Below are 17,555 nucleotides of genomic sequence, written 5' to 3' on the forward strand. Positions count from 1 at the left end.
CCTCTCTATGGGGAATCGAGGCAGCATCTTATACGGCGTATAAGAGTTATGGGGATAAGGGTGTTGGACCTGTAGGTGATGTTGCGGTGGATGAACTGGAAGCACCCTCAACTCTCTAAGGCGGTATTAAAATTCCTGAAGGAATGTGGGAGACCCATTTAAAATGTATCTGCCTTTGAAGGGCTATGGTTGTAGGCAAGTTTGATCAGATTCTGGTGCGTGGCGTGGATTAGAACCTCCTGGCTCTGACAGCGCCATTAAACCCTGAACAACAACAAAAAAAACTTTAACCATTGTGGTGATGTTAACTGAGTAAACTACTGCCGACAGCGTGTCCGTGTTGCTGGTTGACGAGGTAAACCGTGTGGAGTGTCTCAAGGAAATGCAAAGAGACTTTATACATCGAATACTACACTATGTTGTGGTTCTGCATTGCCTTATGGGTAATGTGACGTAACCTCAAAATTAAAGGGTGAAAAGCAAAACAACAAGCAAAACATGGTGGCTTCAGTCCCCAGCGAGTTGACCCAGAATATGCTTGAAGACCCCAGAGAGCGAGGTGACCGAAGATTGCCTGATTAATTATACTGTTGTGGATTCTCGCCACTCCGGCGTGCGGACGGCCGCCTTTATCCCCATTGCGGCCGCGCGCGCCCACCGAACGTGGCAATCCAGTCGCAGCTTTTCGGATCAACGCCGAAACCCAGCTACGGGTGTTGTTAACCACACCATAGATCAGCCAACTCTTCTGTCCACGCGCTACAGGGTTGATCGCCGAATTGTCGATGTACCTAATTATTCGCGCAGACAGAAATGCCAGGGATTTACACCTCAACGGAGCCTGCACGAAAACAAGCCGCTTTTAAGCAGCTCATTCTGTTTGCGATTGCCGAGCGATTTTATATCGCCAGGCCCATCGGACCAGATGTACGTTTCATCGGCTATTAATTAGCCAGCTACTTATTCCGAATGCAATTACGGAAGTTCAATGGAGGAAGGGACACAACGAGCAGGTGAATATTCAAACAATAGGGAACATTTATTTCCAATGCACATATGCAAGCAAGGCAATGAATGGGGGTAGGGGACAAGACACGAGCAAGAAAACCTACAGCCGTTATCTATTTACCATGCACATGCACTTAGTCAGTTCACTACTTAGTAGACAAGGCGCCACAGACTTTCATGCCAAAAAAACCCCAAGAAAGAAAGAACAGCACCGGGCTCTTAAGCCTTTATAATTGCTCGGAGCCGGGATGACCGCAGGGGCTCCGAGAGGCCGTGCAGGTTACCTTCGTCGCCCTTGAGGCGACTCGATGGTCTTTTTGGCGGTGACCCTCCGTATGTCTCGGTTGTCCAAGCGGCAGCTGTTGTAATGGCGGTTCGGTAGGTCCATGGCCTAGCAGTCCGGCCTGGTCGATCGGGCCTGGCCGACGACGCTTCAGAGGAGCGAACGGGCCTTGCTATTTTTGAGTTGATGCTCTTTAAGAGCCCGTTCACTCCTCAGCGTCGCTCGGACCATTGTGTAGCTGGCTGGCGACTTCTCTCCGGCTGCAACTTGACCAACTCCGTCCAACTCTGGCGCTCTCCACACCGACTCCTCTGAACTGGACTCTACACTCCACCGGACTCCAAACTCCACTGGACTCCAAACTCCACTGCAGGCTCGACTCTGGACTGTAACGGCGTAGCCCCCCACTCTCTCTTCTTGGCGTTTCAGCCCGGCCTTTTATCGGGTTCGGTGGGGGGGGGGGCACTTGGTATTTCACCTTCGACCCTTTGCCCCTGGCTGGCTCCGCCCCTTTCGTCGTTTTGATCCGTTTTGCAAATCATGCGCGGACGTTTTTGAGATCACTCTCACAACGCGGCCGTGTTTGAAAACACCCTGCCGCTGACGAGGAAGCCATCGTGTTTGCCTGTGGAGATGTTGGTTGTTGGAGATGTTGTTGCTGGTGAAAAGATGGCGGCGCCGTGGAGATGATGGTGAGGAGATGTTGTTTGTTTGTTGAAATGTTGTGGTTTGTGGAGATGATGTTGTTTGTGGAGATGATGGTGAGGACTTGTTTGTAGAGATGATGGTGAGGAGATGTTGTTTGTTTTAAAATAAAGATAGAAAAAGAATAACGGCTAACTCAAAGATGCACAGCCCGGTACACAAATAAATCCCGTTAGACATTGGTGGGGAAATCTAACCTGGACACACACTTATCGACATAACTGATCTTCGGGGAACCTGAATGGTGATCTGTGAATTTCCACAACCGTAACAATACAATTTAATATGGCCACATGGTTTGTAAATAGGTCACATGGTACGGCAGCCATATTGGATTGAAAATTAATAACTTGAAAAGTCTTCTCTGATGGAGGCGAAACTCCACACGTCTGACCGCCTTTCCATGACGAACAAAAAGTTCTCCCCCTCCCCCTGTTGATGTATGACATCTTTTGGCAGCCATAGTGGATTGAAGGAAAAATATTAATGTTTATTCTGGAACTATTGCATCAATAAATGTGAAACCTCAGAGTTATGATGGAACAGTCATGTTGGATGAAGGTTTGAAATTTCAACTCGATCGGGCCCATGGTTTGGCAGCCATGTTGGATTGAAGGGGAAATATTAATTAATATTTTACTCTGGAACCGCTGTGTCAATATATGTGAAACTTAACAATTATTATCTAGACGACATTTGAAACATAGTTTTAAAATTTCAACCCAATCGGCCACATGGTTTGGCAGCCAGAATTATTTAATTATTTGAATCTGAGAACTTTTAGATTTTTTTTTTTTCTTCCAGAAAGCTCACTTGGCTGCACCTGAATGCGTTTGATGGTACAGGAACAGCAATTCAATTGATACCGACAATGTCTCCAGGAAAAGGGCTGACTGCATACGGAATACATAGATGGAACATTTTGTGCGACCCGGTTCATAACTCGTCAGTCCCGTGCTGTATCGAAGCAGGGCTGTATTTGTATCGATATTAAATAATGTTTTCTCTGGAACCACTGATCCTATCGAAGGAAAACTTTGCAACTATCATCTCCAGAAAGTCTCACGTTGTATCAAAGGCGGACGGACATCTGGGTACCCGGTCATCACTGCCAGCAGTTATAAAGTGGCAGTTCTAGTTATTTTTATTTTTGTCAATTTTCCCTCTCTCAGACAGAAGGTACGGGAGAATAATTAAATTGGGGGTGGTTAATAATGGGATAGAGAGGATTGAGAAATGGCAAGTGGGTATGGGAAAGAGTTGGAAAAAAAAATCTGTCGGCCCAAAACTTGCTGAGCCTAAGACGCAGGATCAAAATTAATACAATGATCATGAAAAACAAATACACGGGAGATAGCACACACGATGAAGAACAATCGACACAAACAGAGAACACAAAATTGATGGCAGCACAGATGAATCTGAAACTATTACTTGGCTCTATGGAAGCAAATCACTTGGAGGACCAGGCTGACATGATGACTTTGAAGTGTGCACACATGCCTCTAAGTTAGCCTGGATTTGGGATGAATTAAAATCCAGGCTACAAGATGAATTCTAGCCTGGATTCAAATCCTGACCCAGCTATAAACTGTCATCCCCGGTGTTTCACAGGCAGGATGATTCATCAAAATGTGTGTGCCGTCCTTTGGATGGACGTTAAATGGGCGTCCCATCTGCCAGCATTCGTTGGTGGACGTTAAGGATGCCGTTGTGTCGTTCGTGAAGAGGAGGCGAGCTATCCTCGGCACCCTGAACAAATTACAAATTCCTGCCATAACCAGCAGAGGGCATTGCATCAGCAGCACAGCCGTGCCCTCAACCAATGATGCTACCCCACAGCCGAGTGTTACATACAGGACAAACAAAGAAGATAAAGAATCTGGAGGTGGATGACCAAGGGAAGCAACTTCGACCAGGAAATGGGAAACTTAGTCTATATCAAGTTTTTGGGGTTTTTTTTGCACTTGCAGACCCCTTAACGCATAGTTACCAAAATCACGAAGTCCCCACTGCAAAGAGATCTTTATGTATGTAACCGAAAATCTTTAACCTTTACATCTTCTAGAAAGCAATTGTGAACAAGAGCGAGAAATGTTTCGCAATACATATCTACTACCGGTTCCAATTAATGTTCTTATCCCTTTATTTGGGCAGTGTGTAATGGCACGTTCAGTGCCGAAAATAATAAATTTTAAAACCCGATGTACATACATAAAGCAAAAACATGCGTATGGCTTATGTGCCTATATAATACATTGTAGTTAAATACCTGGGATCATTCTAATTGCACTGGGCCATGGACGTACCCAGGCCTAAGGCCTGCCGATCTGTACTGCTTCATGCAATGGCGGCGCATGATTTCATTGGGGTGTAGTCAGGCCAACTGTTCAGTCAATGGGTGTAAAGCAGTGGGGTAGAGCCAGGGCAGCTGAACACTGACCCGTGTATAATGTGTGATATTTTCTAAGTTGATAAAGGGCATAACTCTGTGAAAAATTGACAAAACATCCTGAAACTCGAACTTGTTCTGTAATTTATCATAAAGCCATGTACCGAGTTTTGGTTAAATATGTTAAAGGAAATGGAAAATAGTCTGAAAAACCACAGGTGGAATGGACGGAGGGACAGACGGAGAGCAATCCTAGAGTCCCCTTCTGTGAAACATGTAGGGGACTAATAAATTACCCTTAAAATGAAGAAAAATAATTTTTTCAGCATTAAATTTTGGTTATTTTTCTTTTGTTTAATTCAATTGTAATACAGTATTTACTTTGTTCTATGGAGATCAGGCTAAAAATACGAAAATTTAAGTCACTTGTTCTCATTATTCTTCCGTTTGTTCATTAACTCCATTCTTCTTTGTCCTCTCATCTCCCATTTTGTTTCCTCCTCCTCTCACACTGTCAACTCTTATCTTTTAAAATTTAAAGTACAATTTAAAATGTTTGCAATCTTTTCACTCAAATTTCCAAATGTCTTTCTCCCATTATGATTCTTCTTCATCCCTATCTTTGCGTTTCGTTCTTGATTAGCTCACAAACCTTCAAGTGATCCCTCATTCATACTCAAGATATTTTATAACCACATCCATGCTCCACAAGCTCACACCATCAATTGCAGGTGGTTGTTTTTCTCCCCTCTCCCTCCACCCACCTATAATTTATTTCCTCCATTGCTCTTTCATCTCTGGTTTTCCCTTGCTGTTCTTTGAGCCTCTTGTTGTGCTTGAGATTGTGTCTGGCTTGTTGACCAACACTGTGCCTCCCTTTCCCCCTCCATGCCCTCCTCTCATTCTCACGGTGTGTTTTCCCACCTTCCACTCTGATCTGTACTGTCCTTGCTCTTCCACAATATTTTCCAATACATCCATATACCTTCAGAACCTCTGAACCAATCCATAAGAAATTTCATCGACATCATCAACAGACTGGGAACCTTAAATTTTACAAAAGAGAGCTATCTCTAAAACAATATGGCTATCACAAGCCAATCATAATTGACCTTTTCCTGACATAGAGAAGTTGATGGATTTTGATGGAGAAAACTGCGTTTGAGGCGATAGCGATTATGGCTTATAGGCCATTGGCGACAGTGATATATAGCGCGTAGGCCATCGTGATTATAAATTGAAACTTGTGACCATATTGCATGACTCCTTTCTTGGCAACCAAGACATATGGCTGTTTCAACAAGAAAAACGGTTTTTTCTCAGTTTGTAGTTATGCTGGTTTTAGAAATATTACTTTTGAAGGTCTCAGATGTTTCCTTCTTTCATCTCTCGGTGTTATTGCTTTGAGAGCCTTGATAGTTACCAGAACCTCAACTTTTTTTTAATGTATTTCCCCCTTTATTACCTCCACCGTCAAAGGTGGATGGAGGTCATGTTTTCACCCCGGTCTGTGTTTGTTTGTTATGACAAAAATTTAAATTTTTCATCATATGTCGGTCTGTCTCATTTGTATATATGTATATTTGTCTGTGAGTGCAATAACTCACAAATGGTTTCAGCTATCTTTGTCAAACTTTACCAGAGGATTCCGAAGGACAAAAACGAGGCTGTCAATGTTTTATCACTATATATGTCAAAGGTCAAGGTGACAGTGACGTCATTTGCATGATTTTCGTCGTATCTTTCAGGCTACTGCCTGACGCCTTCTTGTCTGGATGTTTAGCTATGAGCACAATATCTCAAAAAGTTGCAGACTGATTCGGACGAAACTGGTGAACAGGCTGGGTGTGTGACAAGGACGAATTGATTCGATTTTGGTGCAGATCCGGATCTGAGAGTTTTTTTTTTAATTTTAAGTGATTCTTCACCATTTAGTGATAGGGCTAAAACGATACATAGCATGATATTTCAAAAAATTATGGGCGGATTCAGAGGAAACTTAGTGGATGACTTGGTTCATTGACGAGAACAAGCCAATTATATATTACTTCAGGTCCGAATCCAGATCCGACCTTTCAGTGGATACAAAACGTAAAATAATCATCCTGGCGGAGGTATGCTCTCTACCGAGTGCCATTGTAGTTATATCGGGCTTTGACATTTTGTTCAATTTAAAAAGCACTATATGAGAAATGTAATTGATTGTTTGAAATTAATTATTGAGGAAATGTTTGAAAAAGGAATGTTTAAATTTTAGAACCGTTAAACAAACTCGTTTCATTGGTTACAGATAGTAATGGGTTTTAATTCATCTCTTTCGCATAGCTATTCCTACTCGCATGCTCCAGTGTGCACAATAACGGGCAAATTATTTCCATGCCTTTGAACAGTTCTATCTATCCTCTCAGCTCTCTCCATAGTTCAAGCTACATCGTGACAGCACACTGTTTTATGCCAGCAATGATTCCTGAGGATAATCGAATTACTTAATAAAGCTAATAAAAGTATACAGTTGTGCTTCAACATTAGTGGACTTTTTATGGCCTCACATTATTTTCTGATGGATAGTTTGTGCATACACTACTTCGACTACTACTACTACTACTACTACTACTACTACTACTACTACTACTACTACTACTACTACTACTACTACTACTACGAATCCGCATGCACAGATAAGGGTGGGGGTGGGTTAACCACTTTCTCACTTTGTTCCCTTTGGAGGGGGGGGGGGGGGGGGGGGGAGGAGGGAAGGGTCGCGTGATCTGTGCCCTGTTGCCTTGTTGAGTTAGGGGGTTTGACGTGTGTGTGTGTGTGTGTGTGTGTGTGTGTGTGTGTGTGTGTGTGTGTGTGTGTGTGTGTGTGTGTGTGTGTGTGTGTGCGCGCGCGCGCGCGCGCGCGCGCGCGCGCGTGCCTGTTGTGTCGTCGAGTGAAATTAATTATACATATATATACACACACACACTAATAAAAGGCAATATGTGTGTCAGTGTGTGTGTGTGTGTGTGTGTGTGTGTGTGTGTGTGTGTGTGTGTGTGTGTGTGTGTGTGTGTGTGTGTGTGTGTGTGTGTGTGTGTGTGTGTGTGTGTGTGTGTGTGTGTCTCCTCCATCACTCCAAAACTATAAAACCTAGCAGCTTGAAACTTTGCATGCAGGCTAAGAAATCTCCAAGGAAGTGCAAGAGTGAAAATTGGGTGTTTTGGTTAATTAGAACACCTTATTTTACAGCGCGTGCGCTGTATACAATTGCACTGAGTTTGAAGTGTCCCCGGTGTCTACCAAGTCTCCGGTGTCCCCCCCCCCCCCACGTGCCTCAAGACGGCCAATGACGGCCGTCCGGTAGATGGCAATGCGTAACCTAGACGGAAATGGCGACAATTAACAGAAATACCCAAGTATTTCAATGGAAATTTGTGGAACTAATGTATTATATATGTGAAAACCATTGAATTTATTGCTTGACGGAAAAAAACCAAGAAACGCTCCCCTCTCATGTACGAACGAACAAAAAAACGTCATTTCTTCCCACCATCACATTTCGCGCCGAACACTGAAACCTAAGTTCTTCTTATTTTACATCATTCTTTTGCAGCCCCCTGCCATGCTGTATCGAACGATTTCATTCCTTCTGTTATATATAAAGGTGCTTATCACAATAGTAACAAGATTTTTACATTTCAAATATTAAGTATGTTTTTTAATTGTTTTTCAACTGAAAAAGCATAAATTGCATATTTTAACATTCGTGTACTCATTTGCTTCACCACACGCGCTGTATTGAAGGATTTCACTTGTTTTGATAATTAACGGCCTTATTTCATTACATCCTTCATCAGGCGATCTTCAGCCACCTCACTGTCTAGGGTTTTAAGGCGTTTCCTGGGTAACCTTGCTGGGATGTGAAGCCACCATGTTTTTTTGGCCTCGATGTAAGCTCCAGATTTGAAAGTATCACCAGTTCTGACTCCCTCCAAAATTGTTGATTTGTCCAATTTGGATATTGCACGGGTGTTTCCGGGTGCATAGTTGTATCGAGGGCAATTGGTAATCGCTTGTCAAGCCAGGCATTCCGTTGGAGAGCTTGAGTGCTGAAGCCACTTACCGAGCTGTACAGTGCAGTTCGTGTCCTGATCGGGATGTACAGTCGACAGTTACTACCAGGTCAAGTTACATATACAGCACACACAGACGTGATACATATGAGTTGATTTGTATCTGTACAGCCTCTCCGTGTGAGTGTGGACATGCAATGCCTGTTACGGGTGGCAAGGGGGTATTAGCGAAGGGGGTCAGTGAAGGGGGGGGGTATTAAGGAAGTGGTTTGAGAGAGGAGGGAGCGGAGGGAGAGAGAGGGGAATAGAAGAGGCAGGAGGGAGGAGGAGCTAGGAAGGGGGAAGAGCAAGGAAGGGGTTGGGTAGAGCTATGCCTCACCAAATGTTGCGATACCACGAGAGGGAGGGATGCAAGGACTGGGTGAGAGAGAGAGAGAGAGAGAGAGAGAGAGAGAGAGAGAGAGAGAGAGAGAAGGAGAGAGAGAGAGAGAAGAGAGGAGAGAGGAGAGAGGAGAGAGGAGAGAGGAGAGAGGAGAGAGGAGAGAGGAGAGAGGAGAGAGGAGAGAGGAGAGAGGAGAGAGAAGAGACGAGAGAGGAGATAGGAGAGAGGAGAGAGGAGAGAGGAGAGAGGAGAGAGGAGAGAGGAAGGAAAAAACGTGGAGAAAGGTGAGGGGTGGAGGTTGGGTTAAGGCGCTGTCACACCTTGACGATTTAGCCAGCAATGGCAACGTATAAAAATGTATGTAAAACGTTGGCGTACGCTGAAATTTTGATGTTTTTCTTAAAGTTTAAGTCGTATTCATAACGTGTTGGTCGTATGCATAACATATTAGTAACGGGCACAGAAAGTTTCGTTGTCTTATAGATAACTTATACCAACAAATGCTTCGCCTGTTGTCGGCGTTCACAACCTATGCCCAATGATAGTTTAACTTAGGCATGGCGTGCTGCACGTATTGCCAACGAACTCGTGGCGTAGCCTGTTAAAAACCTGCCGCACGCCGATTTAAATCATAACCGCCTGAGAATTGGAAGTGTCACCATCGCAGTCACACCTTGACAATTTAGCCAGCGGATGCCGACCTATGAAAAATGTGTCGAAAACGCTGGCACACGTCGAATACGGTATGGGTAAGTTGTGTATACGTTAAGAGCACGCTGAAAAACGATGAAGTACGCTGTCATATTTCGTGGTACGTTTAGTACGTCGTGAAATTTCAAGCATGCTGAAAATTTTATGACGTACTCGCCGTATGGCTCACACGTTCCGCTATGCTGGGAATAATTTGTAGGCACGATATGTGATCGTTGACACACGTCGACACAAGTTCCTTGTAAGTTACTCATAAGTCGAAACACGTCGAGGTAATGTTTAGCATACCCAAAACTTATTTTCTCCGTCAAGGCACATTTTCTTTTTTTCTCCTTGGCTCCGTGAAGGCACGTGACGAAATATCTGAAGTTGTTGTTGTTTTTTTTATTTTAATTTTTTTTTTTAGTCTATCACGAATTTTAAAATATATTCGGACATTTGCTTTTAAGTTTCGACGTCGACGTGACAATATCCTCAAACAGAAAATATTCACAGAGGAGGAACGAAGAATAAGACATGAGCAAACTGAAGAGGCAATTGGACGTGACGTAACGGCACGTGACGAGATATCGTAAGTTATTGTTGTTTTTTTTTTAAACGCTGCCAATACGCCATTATACGGTAGATGTAAATTAGAAACACGTTCAGTAAGTTCTGTGGTCGTCCGGAAGACGTCAATCAAATACGTCAATATGCATTGGAGGTACATTACACATAGGTTCAAAGCACGTTACTCATAGGTTAGAAATAAGTTTTGGGTACGCTAATCATTACCTCGACGTGTTTCGACTTATGAGTAACTTACAAGTAACGTGTGTCTGTGTGTCAACGATCGCATAACGTGCCTCCAACTTATGGCCAGCGTAGCGGAACGTGTGAGTCATACGCTGGCATACGTCGTAAAATTTCAAGCATGCTAAAATTTCAGGACAACCGCAAAGTACAATGATGAAAGCCAGAGTACTACGACGTATGGCAGTGTTTTTCAGCGTGCTCTTAACGTATACAAACTTACCCATAACGTATTCGACGTGTGCCGGCGTTTTAGCCCAATTTTGCATACGTCAGGCATACGTTGGCTAAATCGTCAAGGTGTGACAGGGCTTTAAGTGAAGAGAATGACATGTTATGCTTAATGGCCGAACACACACAAACAAAAACAAACTCGTTTCAGAACAGCTGTACACACAACGACACAACAGAGTTTGTAAAGTAATCCATTGGTACTTCTGCAAAAACTGTGTTGTCGCAGTTCCAGAAAATTTGTGGGAAAATGAACCAAAAGTAATCACTCAAAACATGGAAGTACCAACTGCTCACATACGACCTAATGATCCCATCGAGCGTGAACATCAAAAACAAAGCATTGCGACCAGATATCATACTTTGGTACAAAAAAAAAAGAGAACAAGGCATTGCTGATTGAAATGTTCATACCATTGATTTTGGACTAAACGATGCAGAAATCAAGAAAATGACCAAACACCAAGACCTCATGAATGAAGTGAGAAGATCCTGGAAGATGAAGAATGCCAAGGTTATACCAGTGATAGCTGGAGCTACAGGATTGATGAAAAAGAATCTCACAGAGATATTAAACAGAGGGGCAGTACCCCTGGGCACTTACCTGGTAGTGGCTGGATAATATAACCAGGCAACCACTGGTTGGCATGGATGACCCACAAAATATACAATGGAGAAAAAAGGAAATACCTATGGATGTTTTTTTTTAATGTCATGAACAAACCTTGGAACATCACGGGTGATAAAGGTTGTGGTCAAGTTTCATCGGAATTGTATTTGTCGTTTCTGAGAAGAAAGCAAATGCATATTTTGGGGGGCAACCCCCCTCTCCCCATTGACCTTCCTTGACCCCAATTTTTGTTAATGTCGTGAACAAACTTTGTTACTCATGGCTGGTGAAAATGATGGTCAAGTTTCATCGGAATTGTATGTGTAGTTTTGGAGAAGAAAGCAAATACTTATTTTGAGGGTTGACCCCCCTTATATCCCCCTTCGAGCCAGATTTTTCTAATGTCATGAACAAACTTTGGTCCGTCATGGGTGATGAAGGTTGTCGTGAAGTTTCATCGCAATTGTGTGTATTGTTTGAGAAGAAAGAAAATACCTCTTTGGTGAGGGCATCCCCCCCTCCCCCAGCAATTCCAATGGACCGACGATGTATTTGTGCGCCAAGCCACAGGATACGCTCGCAGTGCGAACATGCTGGAGACACTCTTGGCACGTTTGCTAATAATGCCTAATGATTGGCGAGCGTGCTTGATTGCACGTTTTGTGTTAAAGATAGAGGTGCAGCAAAGAAAAAGTAAAGGTTAAGAAGACATGAGACCGAACTACAAGAGTCGCATGCAACACATCTTTCCCCTTTTACCCACTTGACATATGGAAGGGACTAACTAGGATGCATACTATAGAAATAACTGCCTTGGGATCACTGTATCTTGTGTGCCATTCCTTGGAGGCATGCGGTCTTCCAGAACCGCAACAATATGTTACCTGCTTTGGACATTTGCACGTGGTACATGTTTGAGATGCTTGGAAGTCTTGTTGGCATTTCTGTCTGCGCTGTTGCTGATGATTCGCTAATAAGCGATGAAACCGGTCTGGTAGCTGAGGGGGTATGTAGCATTGGAATTCTCATGCGTATACTATACAAGAACAAGCCAATTCGATTTTGGCTCAGATCCGGATGCAGGTCCGGCCTATCAGTGGGATACGAAACGTAAACTGTTCAACCTGGCGGAAGTATCGTGGTCCGTGTTCGTTTATGCATCCACATTGAGGCTCCGACCAACTGCCATTCTATTTTATTGCACCTTATATTTCAAGATTGACAGCAAAAGAGTTGTCGAAGCTGCAACATCATCATATAATTGAGATGAACCGGTCAATACAGTTGAAACATTTCACAACTTGGTTAACGTCTTCATCAGAACGATGAGTGTGTATCCTGTTCAGTGATGATAGTATGTTGCGTTTCATCAAACTGACCATCTCGATGAATATAAACACGAACAATGTGACTTCTCATCACGCGCCATGGATGTGGGGGTGGTGTGATGCACACGATTGCTTCTTGTCACTTTTAATTTCACTCCACTCTTATCCAAACTCAATCGAAGAGTTTATTCTTCACTTTCATTCGTAATGCATCATTCTTTAGTATCCAAATCACATTAATGAAGTTGACAGATGATGCCTGTAACGACATTGGAGCATAATTGTATCAAGGCATGGTCGGTCATGCCAGTTATTGCTTCACAGATCCATTGCTTGTGAGGGACACCATCCTCTTTGGAATGGTTGAAATAATGAGACTGCAAGAAAAATGATTTGGCCTGGTTAAATATGCTGCTTTTCAGCCATGTATGTATGTACAGTGTTGCATTATTTGCGGTCGAATACTCTCATGAAAATTAATTGTACAAGACAGACAAATTACGTGTTGCTATAGAAACCGTGTTTGTCACATTTCATATGATGCTTTGTTTTGTCTCAAACTGCCGATTGTACATACCTTTCCGAAGAGTTTTGGTCACCCGACTTGTTCATTCCAGTTCATGCTATCCTGTTGACCCTAGTTTTGTGTTATCGTAGTTTATTGTGATCGGCTTCCTATTAACCCTCCTGCCTGTTTTTTTTTTAACCTGTCCTCATATTATTAACCTTTATCCCTCTTGACTAACAGAAACATTTTCCTCCATATCTACTCGCAGTCATTCCTTCCATTGGTCTGGTTAGCCCGTTCCATGCGCAGCGGGGGACGGGGTTTTGCAATCACTTCTGTGTCTGTCTGTCTGTCTGTGTGTCTGTCCGGGCTGCAATTTTTTTTTTTTTTTTACCATTTGAGCCTTTGTCATGAAATTTTCAGCACAACTTTATTATGAGAATATGTAGAAGACAAATTCATAATTTGGTCAAAAGGTCAAATGTCAGCGTAACATAAAATCGTCAATATCCAATTGACCTGAAATTTCAATCATCATTTGAGCTTTTGTTATCAAATTTTCAACACAACTTTATTATGAGAATATGTAGAAGACAAATTAAGAATTTGGTCAAAAGGTCAAAGGCATCGTTTAGCATATGGAACAAGAAGAAGTCCGAATGCAAAGCGGACGGGCTATGAATTTTCAGATGCTTTCTAAACCGTTTGCATTGGCTTGGAGAGCCCGCCCTTACCACCTTGTTTCACCAACAAGTAACACTAAGCTAACGATGTCATTTGACTGATTGGCTAGTTTAGAGGTTGCTTAGTATGGGTTCATTTTCCCAACTACCTATAAAATGATGTCCTGGTGCTTTGCATTGCATCAATGTGTGCACCATCATTTGGAGGGAGCTGAAGCCAGCTTGACTATTTGCTATCATTCTCTTGTGGATGTTAAGGATGACACACTACCTATCAAAAAGAGAAAGCCATTGTGTGTTGGTAGGTTAGCCTAATTATAAAATTTCTGCCCTGGTTGAGGATTGCTGTGGCAGCACCTGAGGATGGAATGAGGTTGACAGGATGGCCTAGAGGTATGCACATGCTCATCTCAAAGCTGTCTAGCCTGGGTTTGAATCCCGACCAAGCAATGAAATGTCATCCCGGGGTTTCACAAGCAGAAACATTCATCAATGTTTGTGCCGTTCCTTTGATGGATATTAAACGGGAGTCCCGTCTGCTAGTACTCGTTGGTGGACATTAAAAATCCCATGGCGTCCTTTGCAAAGAGTCGCCGAGCTATTGTCGGCACCCTGACGAAATTACAAATTCCTACCCTAACCAGCAAAGGGCACAGCCGCACCCTCAGCCATTGATGCTACCCCACAGCCTTGTGCTGCATACAAATGAAGAAGGATGGAATAGTGAAATTAGCAGCTGTAGAGTTCACAACCGGTCACAGATGCCCCCATGGCCCAAAAGAGGGTTCTCGGAGGAGTCATTAGCAATCGTACCGTACTCTGGACCGGAATTCAATGATGAATTTGCCTCACTGGTTGCATCATTGCTGAGGGGTGGCTTTGTCACTGATACAGTGTCTTAAAACAATATAATAATAAATGTATACAGTATATCGGTAAATCATAGTACTATTTACATTAATCCAATGTTTTCACAAATTACATCACGTTTCTGGTGCAGGTACCCAAATAAAGACCTTCGGGATAACTTCTGCCGTAACCCCAACAACTATATTCGGCCCTGGTGCTACGTTGGTGACGATGATGAAAACTGGGAGTATTGCAATATTGCCAAATGCCAAACTGGTATGTTTTCATTAATATCTCTTGACAGCTTCAATCATTGCCTGGCTATCATTATATGAACCTCCTGTCAAAATGACTTCCCAATGCGGTGCACTTTTTCTTCCACTCGGTGTTTTCAAATCTCCCTATATTCTTGACTCAGTACTGATCTTCATGTGACATTGTCATCTTGAAATACTTCATTCGTTCTTCCATTTTAAGCCTTCCTTGGATGTTTTGCTTAAAATCCTGGTTCTGAATATGCATTCCCAGGTGAGTGTGCCTCAGATCCCGTGTGAAATCATTCACGATGACCATTTGCAGCCACGTCCAGAAGCCTCGGCATATCTGGGGGTCGAGATTGCCAAGAGGGTCGTGGAGAGAACTACCGTGGCTCTGTGGCAGTGACTGCGAATGGTATTCCATGTCAGCATTGGGGTTCTCAGAGCCCCCACTCACATTCCTTCAATCCAGAACAATACAGCTGCAAGTACGACTGTGTGTGTGTGTGTGTGTGTGTGTGTGTGTGTGTGTGTGTGTGTGTGTGTGTGTGTGTGTGTGTGTGTGTGTGTGTGTGTGTGTGTGTGTGTGTGTGTGTGTGTGTGTGTGTGTGTGTGTGTGTGTGTGTGTGTGTGTGTGTGTGTGTTTTTTTTCTCTATTTGTGAATTAATAACATCAGTGTTTCCATTGTGCTATTCCTAGTTTTCAAGTTGAAGCTGTCTGTAGCCCATGTTGATCACACACTAGCTTGTCATTTGGTTCCATTAAAGTCAGCCAATGCACACTTCATCTTTACAATCATGAGACAGGAGTTGTGTCATTTGAAGGAATTTAGGTAGCGGACCAGCACACATTGGCCATGGCATTTTTAACATCCAAAAGTAACTGCTAGTATGTAGGACAGCTGGCTTAACTTACCCTCTTAATTAATCTATGTTGCAATGACATGCCTGTAAGGCACGAGGATGACACCACATCGTCAGCTCCGACATCTCCCCGAATCAAAACTAGACTTGACAACTCAGAGCAAGTCACACGATCCTGCAATGCCATGCTGAGGTTGTGGATGAAGAGGCCAATATAAATGACCGCAAAACACAGACTTTGAAACCACATGAACAACAATGGACTTTTATACTTGAACAAAATGTGGTGATAATGATAATGACTTCAGATTAAATGATGAATTTTCTTTATTTTAGAAATCTTCAACAGATTTTTGGGGAAAATACGTAAATGTGATTGCATATCTCATACATACCAAGAAAAAGAGCAATCGGAGATTGCAGACCCTCGCCAACACTTGTTTTGTGTGGTGTTTGTGTAGTTTTGTGTGGTGTTTGTGTAGTTTTGTGTGGTGTATTTTGTATGGTGTTTGTATACTGGTGTGTTGCATAATTAGTAATAGATATAACTAGAACTGCCACTTTTAACTGCTGGCAGTGATGACCGGGTACCAAGACGTCCCGCTCTGATGCAATCCTGACCCTGAGCCATGACGTTTTTCATTATTATTCAATTTAATTTAGAATGGGATTAAAATAAATTCAATTCAAATCAAATGGAAGACCAAATTGGTGCAGTCCTGCATTGGTGTCATCAGACCGAACTCGAACAAGCAACAAGCAAAGATGAAGTCATCAGGAGGAACCTGGATAGGTTTCGCATTTCGGCTCCTACTCCTCGACCCTCAAACCCATCCAGGCACAGCCAAGTGAGACGTATTCAAAAAAAAAATCTAAAAAATTAAATAATTCTGGCTGCCACATCATGTATCCGATCAGGTTGAAATTTAAAACATATATTCCCCATCACTGCGAGATCATAATTGTGAAGTTTCACGTCGATTAACTAGGCGGTTCAAGAGAAATAATTTTTTTAAAAGATTTTCGCTCAATCCAACATGGCTGCCACACCACGTGGCTTATGACGTCATAATTTCCAACAAAACATTATACATGAGTAGTAACTCCTGTGGTGAAGATTTCATCTCAATCCGACAAGCGTTTGCAGAGAAAACCCCAAAAGTTCTGTGCGGACAACCAGACAGACAAACAAATGAACAAGCCAGTAGGCGGAAATGGGTAGTCGACTACCCAATAGAACCTGATGCGATGGTCCGTTCGTTGGGGAATGACCTGAGGATTAAGCACAAGAAAATTCATGATTCTAGCTTCAAGGGTTAATGCTGCAGATTGTTTTTTCGTTAAAATACCCCCACATTTAGAGGTTTTTCGGCCGTTGCTAGGCAACGGAGGGGTCCATAGCAACGGTTCTTTCTTACACATAACTAGGACATACCATGAACCTACCATACCAGTTTCATGTATATCTGACTCATAGTCTCTGAGATATAACGAACTTCGTTTTTTTATTGTTTTCGACTAGGGTTCATTCAAAGTCTATCTTCTCCGACACTTTTCATAGGATCCGGCTGGAAATTTTTGACAATATGGCTGAATGTACTGCCCACAGTTGCTCGTGGCCTGATTTTTGATTTTCGAAAAAATAAATTTTTTATGATTTTTCTAAAACTTCAAAGTCCCTTTGCTAGGCAACGGTGGTGTCCATAGCAACGGTTCTCATTTGCACACAACTAGGTCATGGTATGAAACTACCAAGCAAGTTTCATCGAAATCGCCATTGTATTAACTGAAATTGCCATTTTAAATACTGATAATAAGGGGAGAACAAATCTCAAAAAAAAAAAAAAAATTCGACTATATCGTCTACCAAAAAATCACTCATAGAGTGACAACTTGG

The 17,555-nt window shown here is 42.7% G+C and overlaps 1 protein-coding gene across 1 annotated transcript in view; it reads left to right on the plus strand.

Annotated features, from left to right (window-relative positions):
* The window catches only part of LOC147019660 (hepatocyte growth factor-like protein), a 102,947-nt gene that overhangs the window by 38,979 nt on the left and 46,413 nt on the right, over positions 1-17,555 (plus strand). Inside the window, exons 7-8 of the mRNA XM_085894268.1 lie at positions 14,689-14,813; positions 15,117-15,282. Coding sequence (XP_085750394.1) covers positions 14,689-14,813; positions 15,117-15,282 — 291 coding nt within the window. The remainder of the gene's footprint in view (positions 1-14,688; positions 14,814-15,116; positions 15,283-17,555) is intronic.

The sequence above is a fragment of the Eptatretus burgeri genome, chromosome 9 (genome assembly GCF_056783735.1).
Source record: "Eptatretus burgeri isolate ZD-2024b chromosome 9, Ebu_testis_v1, whole genome shotgun sequence".
Lineage (NCBI taxonomy): Eukaryota > Metazoa > Chordata > Myxini > Myxiniformes > Myxinidae > Eptatretus > Eptatretus burgeri.